The following is a 10378-nucleotide window of genomic DNA, read 5'->3' as shown; positions in this document are numbered from 1 at the left end:
TTTTATGAAAAAAAAATGAATCCTAGCAAGCTGGAAGTTCGTAATTAAGTTTTTTTTTTGGAGAACTTTTCAGCTAATTCATATAATTCCTTCGGTCCAATAAGGCCTTGTACAATGGGAGGTGCTTAGAGAGATGCTTAGAAAAATAAACCGGGTTTTTCTGAAGCACCGGTGCCTATTTCTACAAGAGAGACGCTTAGTTAAGCGTCTATCCTGTACAAATAAGCACCGGTGCTTAAGGAAAGCCTGGTTTATTTCTCTAAGCACCTCTCCTAAGCACCTTCCATTGCACAAGGCCTAAGTATCCTGGTTTTAGTTAAAATTTAAACTAAAGCTACGACACTTATTATGAATCGGAGGGAGTAACATTTTGATAGTACCTGTGGTAAATAAAGACTCAACTGAGTGTATTTGTTGTAATATATACTTTGACAGAGTATATAAATCCTTGGGGTACCAATCACAACTCCTGCTTGATACACAAACCTGAAACTATAGTTCATATGAATGTATTTTGTTCATAATAGAATGTATTTTGTTCATAATAGAGTATATAATCAGGTTTGTGGTGACCTTGTATTACATCGGTAATATATTTTGTTCACTGAAACTATAGCTGATATGTATGAATGGGGAATAACGTTACCACAAACCTGATTATATGCCTTTTCTTTCAACTATTTTTCCTGGCATAGTAACACTTTTTTTTACATACATGCATATTTGCCAGAAATTTAATATTGCTCTCCCCATGCCTCCTTATGTCACCCAACCAGAGAACTTGGCGTTGCACTGATGTTGCTGGAAAGGTGAGATAAGATAGTAAAAAGATATTCATGATCCATAATATGTTGCCATATTTGTATGAGTAACACCTACTCCCTCCGTTCCTAAATATTTGTCTTTCTAGACATTTTAACAAGTGACTACATGCGAAGCAAAACGATTGAATCTACATTCTAAAATATGTCTATATACATCCGTATGTGTAGTCCATTTAGAATCTCTAAAAAGACAATTATTTAGGAACGAAGGGAGTAGAAAACACAACAAAAATACAACACCACTGCTGTTGTTATTGTTGTTGCTGTTGCGGACATGTTCTGCATGATTCACTCTGTTCTAGTTTGAAGAAAAGTAATTGACATGACAGGGGATAATTCAGAAGTTCAGACTTGAGACAAGGGAAGAAGTGTGTCAGGAATGTACCTTTCTTCCGGTATGGGACGACCTCCAGCAGCACCGAGACCTCGCCAGCGGTTTCAGTGATCTTCGAGAAACTGTCCTAGATGTCCCTCATGGCCTCGGCCACACTGGCTGGTGGCTTTTCGAAGAACACGCTGCTGCTCGATCTCGGCGCTCGCCCGCACCATCAGCTTGTGTTGCTCACGCCCACCACCTTCTTCTCTTCCTTCACTACCATCCGCTCTACGTCTTCCTGCTCATGACCAGGCGCCTCCTCCTCTGATTCGCGTTGTCCATTGCTGCTATCTTCACTAATTTCTTCCAGCTCCAGTATCTCAATCTTCTTGATCAGCATTCACCTCTTCGACGCCGTGATTCACATGGCCCACGCGATCGGTCGGCAGCGAAGAGAAGGGGTCGATCCAAAACATACCCCATGCCGACGGCAGCAGGCGAGGAAACCGGTACGTCGTTCGCCAGAGTATGGAAGAGCCGAGGATCCATGCCAAAGAACCCATCAATCACAGCTATCACGGCAGCTCCAGCCTCGTCGTCCCACTGCTCCACCAGCGATGGAAAGGATCCGCCGCCGGGCAAGTCGCAACCGCAGGTAGGGTTTGTAGAGGGGTTGGGAGGCGAGATCCGAGCGGCCAGGGAGGGGTCGCTGCCCTTGCTGCCCCTTCGTCGTCTTCTTTTTATTAGGGCTCCCTTTGAACCCAGCTGATGGGTCGTGATTACCTGGCCCAATCAACCGGAGGACTCCAAAAAGGCCACCGGAGCAGCTGCCCCTAGGACAGCAAGCCCAGGTTGTGGCTACGGTTAGCCAGCAGCGTTACACACGCATTCAACGGATCAAAATAGCCGGATCGGGACAATGGACGGGCGAAAATCCAAATCGCTGTGAGGGCTTGCTTTAGGTGCGGTTATACTGTCTTTAATGTGGCTGCATATTCATGGAGATTACATCATTACATAGGAGAACTGATAAAAAAAATACAGAGATTGCACAAGAGTGGAATATGCTAACAAACCTTGGCAACTGCTGGCTCCAATTTAGACACATCAAACTGACGGACACCGTAAAATCTGAAAACAGAAAGTCAGTCAAATAAGAGAACAATTTAAATCAAAAGCTTCCGCATATGCCAAAGCACCATTCATAACATGACACAAGGACCAAACGATGACAAATCTAGATGAAAAACACAAAGGCTGGCAGCAGCATTTCGAATTCTAATACGCAAGACATGACAAGATATGGGCAATATTTTGCGAATGTCAGCTAGAGAAGCAGATGTCGAGTCCAAGTATAATTTCTAAATATATGTAGTACTGCAGAGTTCCACCTTCCGATTCAGAAATCAGAATGACACACGTTTAATCGATAAGAATCCAAGTTGACACATTTTTCTACTGTATTTCTTTTCTTTCAGCAGTTCATTTCCTATAATCAATCCAACCAAATCTTATCCAACGAATCATTGGACAATGACATAAGTATAATCCATGTACAATTGGTAGCTATCTAAACTCCTTCCGGAGCAAGTATCTGCCAGGCTTCAGTGCCGCACCACCGGCAGGCCCGTTCTTCACGGCCAGCTCCGCCGCCGCCGACCCCTGGTGCGGCTGCTGGAGCATGGCCTGCTGCCAGTCGGACTCCGCAACGAAGAGGTTGGTGATGTCCCTGAGCGGCACCCGCCTCCGCGCCCTCCCCAGCCGCTTCAGCTTGCAGCTCCTGACGGCTACGCCATGAGGACGGGCGGCGGCCGCCGCCGAAGACGGCAGATTCACCTTGTCGGCGCGGTCAACTGCCATCTCGGAGAAGGCAAGAGCTGCCGCTCTGGGAATCTGGGCACGGTGCTGTGCTACTAGGCGGCGAGCCGGCGAGGTGGCTGGATCGGAGCGGATGGGACTGGGAAGATCTTCCATGGGTACTTGTAGCGGAGGTAGGTAGGAGGGAACGAGAGGGAGGGGGATGAAAAGATTTGAGTTTCGGGGGAAATTTTGGGGTGGAGAGGAGTGGAGGGAGCGGAAGATCTGCGTTTCCTGCCATTTTTTGAAAATTTTCGCGAAACGTTTGGACAAAATCGGGATCCGAGGCGGGGAGGAGCGCGCTGGAAACTTTGGCGCGGGGGTAGGGAAGGGACTCCAGATTCGATTTTTTTTTCTTCCTTCAGTTTGTGAATGGCTATCTTCACACGGGCCAATCCTACAGTTGGGCCAGCCCACGTATGCGATTCGCGTGATGTTTTCCTTACTGTCTCTTGCGTTCATGTTTTCGTTTCTTCCGTGGTTTTTTGCTTCCGGTTTTTCAGTGGTAAAGTAATGGGATTTTTTCCGTTTTTCTGATTTGGTTCCTTTTCCGTTTCACTTTTTCGTTTCATTTTTTTGCGGGGAATTCTTTTTTTCTGTTTCCCTTTTTATTTTTTGTTCTCTTTTTTGTATTACATAAAAAGTTCGCCGCACAATACATTATTAAGAAAATGTTCACCGTATATTATGGAAAAACTCACCATGCACTATAAAAAATTTGTTCACCGTATATTATGGGACGGAGCGAGTATATACCAGCAAAATCAATGAAGAGATCAAGATGGTGAAGCACAGGTCCAAGCGTATGAAATGGGTACTCTGATGTGTTCGCCATTCGACATCTACTAAGATACAGTATCATTCTTGAATAGTGTCCTTCCTGTGGAGATGTAATAGTTATGTTTGTTCCTGATAGCACACTCAGTAATGCTGGAAAAGCAAGAATACAACAAAACCTTACTCAGTTACAACTGCTACTCGTTGAGTAACTTATTTCTCAGCAGGAAGCACAGATGACATCTAAACTACAGTTTCAAACACCAACAAAAAGTACAGTACAGGACGGTCCGCAACACAAATTCATTGTTTTCAAGATCTCTAAGACAGGAAGTCCCTAGGGTCCGTGACATATCCCGTCAACGCTGAGGCCGCTGCGGTGAAGGGAGAAGCCAGGTAGATCTGCCCTTCCTTGTGGCCCATCCTGCCCGGAAAGTTCCTGTTCGTCGTTGATACACAGACCTGCATCCAAATACATGACTTTGAGATCACCAAAAAACAACCTGTCAACAAAGCCGAATGGCAGCACGCTTGACATTTCTCTTAACACACCAAGGTCTCTACCTTAATACTGTACATGAAACGGGTATTCTACAGCATTTGCAGTTGTAGGTTTCATGAACATCTAGCATGTGATATCTCATATCTCATGCAAGTAAATGTGTCCCCAATCAGAAGGATGTGGTAGAAAGGCCTGCTAAGTAAGGGATCAGAACTAGTGAAGGAGCATTTTGTTTAGTATTTTTTGTTCACTATGCCTGAGAACAGCAGCCTAGAGCAAACCGTAACTGAAACCCTAGGTGAGATGGCAGCCAGTAAGCCAACAATGTGAGAATATGGCAGTTCAGGGATGTTGTTTTTTATGACAGCAGACATTTACCAGTATTTGAGGTCAAATGTCTTCTCTAGAGAATTAATAGACCTTAACACTTCAGAAAAACACAGAAGCCCCCCTTCCACATTTGTATCAAGCGGCATGTCTACTGTATAGAAATATATTTGGAAATATTAGAAGATACTTGCCGTAGGTTCATTCATCCGTGCATATGTATCACGAGGACCACCCAAACAAGCACCACAATTGGGACTAGCTGGTGTATCACAACCAGCCTCTTCAAATATCTGGGAGCATGTTTTGCCACCAGATCCTGGTACGGGCAGGCTATACACATCCATCCACACCTGCAAGATTTCACATTCTTTTTAGTAACACAAACTGGAAGATCATTGTATCCGTATATTTGATCACAAATTGTCACCTTTTGCGTCGCAGGGACGAGAAAAGTGGGAACCTTAACCTTCTGGCCCTGTATTATAGGAAAAAAAATGTAGATCATGGATCAGTGTGATTTAGTTAAGGCCACATGCATATTTAGGATTGAGCACAAAGAACTACAGGAACATGATGTCTCGAGATGCTTTTGCATATAGTGATAAATAAATTAGTAATGATAATACTTTGTCATTCAGCCGTATCAGAATCTGTCAAGTTGGAATTATTTTGGTGAGGCAGAAGCTTAAATTCTAGTAGTGATCCAAACATTGAACATTACCTTTCTCTATAAATGATCCTTGGTCACAACTCAATCATACTAAACTTCAACCAAAGTGCAACTTAATTTGACCCATGTATACATAATGAACATGTCAACCCATATGGCCTTCAAAGATTTCCATAACCTAAACAAACCTTTATGACACCACTAATCCCCATTGTGCACTGGTTTTGGCTCATGCTCTAAGAACAAAAACAATCTGCGTACCCCTTAGCCAAACCAACCACCAATTGGTCCTAAAACTAGATCCAATCCAATTCAAAGTGCATACTGAACCTGTCCTGATAATAATACAATTCATTGCACTGCAGGAGAAGCTTACATAGCCCACTACAGGCCTAACTACAGAAAGCCTACAACGCATCCTATTTCAATGACTGCTCTGTTGAGTTCACAGTATGCAGAGGCAACAGGCAAGACAACATAAGAAACTTGTAAAAACAATAGAAGTACAAAACCATTGGAACAATCATACTCTGCAAGTCTCAAATTACATAGCCCATACCTAAGTGTATGCCAAAATGCATAAAAGAGAACATAATCCTGACTATATATCACCACGCTACAAGATAGGTTTGAAGTTTCTTACCGAAGCTAAGAACACCTTTGCAGCAGCAATGAAGTCCTCAGTCTTGCCACCAGTGCAAGAACCAATATAGACTCGGTCAATCTTGACATCTTTGCATTCTCTTGCTAGAGCACGGTTGTCAGGGGAATGTGGCTGCACATTCATGGAGATTACATCATTATATAAAAGAACAAACAAAAAACAATAGAAATTGCAAAAGAGCAGAAAAAGTTAACAAACCTTGGCAACTACTGGCTCCAGTTTAGATACATCAAACCGGTAGTCGCTGTAAAATCTGAAAACAAAAGGCCAATCAAATAAAACAACAGAAATCTAAAGCTTGTGCATATGCCATATCACTATTCATAACATGACACAAGACCATAGGAATGACAAATGCACGAGAACACAACCACTGAACAGCAGCATTCAAATTTTCGCACACAAGACATCAGAAAATATGAGCACTATTTGGTGAATGTCGGCTTGTATATCTATGTACCACACATGAAGGATAGTGTATAATTGCATAAGGACATCCTAAATATCCCAAAGGATGTCACCTACTGAAAAGCACTAAAGGTAACGAATTATGTCTAAGCTTAGCGGGCCCTACATTATTTTGATCGGCTAAAAAAACAAATAGTGGAGAACCAGTTATTTCAAATTTCTTTAAGTGCCCTTTGCAAAGTATTATAAGACCCCTATTTTCTGTATAATTAATCAATATGCAAACTTATTTTTTGTACTTTTTATATGGTCGGAATCAAGGACATTGTTTAGTTGACTGCGTTCATCTTGACTTTGTTACTATCATATGTTCTTCACTGCGCCAAACATAAAATTTGTTCTCCAACTCCCTACAGGTGTAAGTTCTTGGGTTAACAAAAGATCAGCAGTCAACACCAAACCTGTGTCCATAAAATGCAAAAGAGACAAACCTTTTTATTGATAGGTTCGAAGTCAACTAAGAAGTAGTGATGGTTTGTATGACAAATATATTTTTAATAAAATTGTCTAGATTGAAGTGCATATCTCAAGAATGAGAAGAGCAAGGACAGACTAATCACCTGGCCTGAGCATCACTATAGACAGGTTCATATTCAACAGATGTCTTTCCCTGCAGTGCAGAGGATGGCATATGATATCACGATTACCATGTTATAAAAAGCATACTGCCTCAGTCCTACTATTAACATTCAGATGGTAGTTCAATACCTCAAGGTACTTAAATGTAGTTTCATCAGCAGGCACAACACCATTCTTTCCACCAGCTTCGATAACCATGTTGCACAGTGTCATTCGTTCTTCCATCTAGCAAGTGTGTGAAAACACTAAGCTCAAGTTTACATTAAATGACAACTGATTAACCCAGTTATGAACATGGAACATACAGTTAGACTTTCTATTGTTGATCCAACAAACTCCATCGATCTGTATGTTGCACCAGATACAGATATCTCGCCAATAATCTGTAAACAGATATGACCAAGGATGAGACATTTCGGTTACAATGAGAAACTCCTAACGAAATAAATAAATTTTAGCATAACCGAGACTATTTTGTTGACTTACTTGTAAAATCAGATCCTTAGCGAGTAAATAAGGTGGCATTTCTCCATCTAATATGAACCTGATGGTTGGGGGCACCTGAAAATAAGATTAAACAGATCAAAACACCATTTTTCTCATAGGGAACACACTGTATGCATGAAAGAAAGAGAGAAAAGTTTCTCCACGATATGAAAAGACGTAGTATGTTCAAAAACCCATATTTTATCACACTAAAAATAGACAGAGTGTGAGAAGCATACAGGATGCAAAAATGGAAAAGAGATCGATAACTGCTGTTTGAACGGTGCTATTTGGATCCTGCACCTAATATCTCTGCATTGGATGGAGTATTTTTGGATGGTCCAACATATAATATATAAACAAAAAGCAACTTATAGTTACTTCTATCAAATGCACATCTTAAGTTTCCATATTTGCGCGATAAACATACGGAGTATAATACAGTATGATATAATAATGTACAGAATGTGACAAACAAATGAAGAAACCCTGACACATAACTGAGATACAGAACCAAAGATTGCTCAGACTGAGAAAGATATGTCCCATCTGTTTTCATGGTAAGACTATTTTTCAAATTCTATCCGGAAGTAATTTAACATGCTTGCATACCTTGAGAAGAGCCTTTCCCGTTCCCATCACAAAACCTGCATCAGTGTTCCCGATTCCAGTTGCAAACTGACCAAAGGCTCCAGCATTGCAGGTATGAGAATCAGTACCAAGGAGAACCTACACATGAACATGAACCAGGTTAAGCATGTACAGCAAAATCACAAGCTTCCAGTACTTGGTGTAGTCAGTAAAAATACCTCGCCTGGTCGGCAGTGACCTTCTTGGGCGAGCGCAATGTGGCAAACACCTTTGTAGTCCGGATTTGCCTATAACCCAATAGTTTAAAGCCTTTTTAAGCACATAAATCATCTTGCTTTTACTTGCATGAACCTCAATCAGGAAGCTGTAAATGGAACGAATCAGCAAGACATATACTCTGAAGTCGCTGAGGTCCTTGATGTCGTAAAAGTACTTAATCTTCTGCTCCTCGCAGAAGTCCCTGAGGATGTCGACATTCCGGTTGGCCCGCTCGTCGCTGGTGAAGATGTAGTGGTCGGGGATGATGACGACCTTCTCGCGGTCCCACACCTTGGCGTCCTCCCCGAACTCCTGCTTGAAGATCCCGATGGTGCCGGGCCCGCAGACGTCGTGCGTCATGAGCACGTCCACGTCCACCCACACGTTCTCCCCGGGCTCGAGGCTCGCGCGCTCCGACGCCCGCGCCAGGATCTTCTCCGTCGTCGTCATAGGGCTCTTCACCGAGCCGGTGGACGCGGGGGAGCGCGGCGCGCGGGTCGGCGTCGCAACCGCGCGAACGCGCCCGGCCCGCGCGCGCCGGCTCCTCGCGAGCTGCTGCGGCGGCACCGCCGCGGCGAGCTCCTTCTGCGGCGGGGAGAGCAAGGGGGCGGAGGGGTCAGCTGGGTGAGAAGCTGGAGGGGGGCGAGGAGAGGAGGAAGGAGGGGAGGGGAGAGGAAGGAAACCTTGTGCGCGAAGGCGGCGGAGGTGGCCTTGGCGGCGGCGGAGATGGAGGCCATGGCGGCGCGCGCGGTCGAACACCTTGAGGTCAATAGAGGGGGATTGGGGGGTAGTGCGGCCGTGGCGAGCACGAGTCGGGCGTGTGGGCGAAGGGGGGTCACAGGCGGAAGGTAATATAAGGGTGTGTGAGGTTACGTGTTCGATTTTGGCCGTCCGATTGAGGTTGGACGGTGGCGCGTGGGTTTGAGCTTTGAGGTGTCTGTAGCACAACGGGGATTGCATTCTACTACCTGTCGAGTGTCCGCAAGAACCCAAGAAGAGAAATTCAACGGATGATGGCTCAAACACAATTTTTAAAGGCATTAGAAAGTTGACCCTTTTTTGGTTATTTTTAATTGGAAATCTAACCACCTCACGCCAAATTGCTTCATTCCAAGTCCTTTGAGAAATGCACCGAGAACAGAAATACAAGCGACGAGCGTGCTCGGTGTGATGCTTAAAACACAGAATGGTGGCAGCTAGGATGCAAAGCGATGTCCCGCCAGGGGCGGCGGCGTGGCATCGCGGAAATGGGAGTGGTCAATTTGAGCGAGAACTCGGTTGATGCGTGTGTGAGGTAATGTTCGTGTTTTCAGTCGTTCGAGTGAGATCAGGTGGTGATGGATGACCTTTAGTGGTGTAGGTTTTGCCTACTACATGTAGCTATTGCGTTTTTATTGGTGGCGTAATTGTGCATATGCAGGTTTTGTCTTTTTCTTTGGAGAGAATTTGAATAAATATAGCTATGGTTGTATAAGTTTTTTATATGGGCTACGATTAGTAAGTATTAAGGGTGATAACTCTGAGCAGTTTTTTAGGGTAAATTATAGGCACACGCCCTTTTCTTCATGATGTTTTCACAAGGATGGGGCGTACTCTGCTTCCTCAGCTTACAAGGCACAGTTTAACTACGTCGGCAATGGTCCTATCGGTAAGGAAGGTGTGGGCTCCTCCGCCGTGCAAATTTTTCACCTGGCTTGTTTTTCAAGATAGAATCTGGACATCGGATAGCCTTACTCGACGTGGGTGGCCCAACTGCGGGCTATGCCCTCTTTGCAAGCAAAGGCCACAGACAACAGCCCACTTACTTTTCCAATGTCATTTCACCCTTCGTGTGTGGAACGATATTCTTCACTGGCTTGGCATGGATCACATTCATACTACTACTTGGTCAGCGAGGGGCTCGGTGTGGGAATGGTGGAAAGGAAACGTATATCTTCGCTCCGAATCCCGCAAGGCGCTTGCCTCACTCATGACACTAATCCCCTGGGAAATTTGAACGGAGCGCAATGCTAGAGTTTTCCGCAACACGGCCGCACCTACAACGGTCGTCATTAGT

The 10378-nt window shown here is 44.2% G+C and overlaps 1 protein-coding gene across 1 annotated transcript; it reads right to left on the bottom strand.

Annotated features, from left to right (window-relative positions):
• Positions 1 to 3858: 3858 nt before the first annotated feature.
• Positions 3859 to 9218, bottom strand: LOC123135973 (3-isopropylmalate dehydratase large subunit, chloroplastic). The gene is made up of 13 exons (XM_044555247.1): positions 9006 to 9218; positions 8461 to 8907; positions 8283 to 8351; positions 8086 to 8202; positions 7474 to 7548; positions 7293 to 7370; positions 7117 to 7212; positions 6969 to 7018; positions 6139 to 6193; positions 5920 to 6051; positions 5034 to 5081; positions 4798 to 4956; positions 3859 to 4236 (listed from the first exon to the last, which is right to left on the bottom strand). Exons 1-13 carry the CDS (start codon positions 9057 to 9059, stop codon positions 4096 to 4098), a joined length of 1521 nt encoding a protein of 506 aa, XP_044411182.1. The 5' UTR covers positions 9060 to 9218; the 3' UTR covers positions 3859 to 4095.
• Positions 9219 to 10378: the final 1160 nt, after the last annotated feature.

This window comes from Triticum aestivum, chromosome 6B, assembly GCF_018294505.1.
Source record: "Triticum aestivum cultivar Chinese Spring chromosome 6B, IWGSC CS RefSeq v2.1, whole genome shotgun sequence".
Classification (NCBI taxonomy): Eukaryota; Viridiplantae; Streptophyta; class Magnoliopsida; order Poales; family Poaceae; genus Triticum; species Triticum aestivum.
The sequence above is the reverse complement of the archived record's forward strand: the minus strand, read 5'-3'. Positions and strand labels throughout refer to the sequence as shown.

Coding starts and splice junctions, on each gene's coding strand:
- LOC123135973 (XM_044555247.1), bottom strand. CDS start 9,059: ATGGCCTCCATCTCCGCCGCCGCCAAGGCCACCTCCGCCGCCTTCGCG. Junction 8,908..9,005: donor CCGCCGCCTTCGCGCACAAG/GTTTCCTTCCTC, acceptor TCCCCGCCGCAG/AAGGAGCTCGCCGCGGCGGT. Junction 7,371..7,473: donor CTAAGGATCTGATTTTACAA/GTAAGTCAACAA, acceptor ATCTGTTTACAG/ATTATTGGCGAGATATCTGT.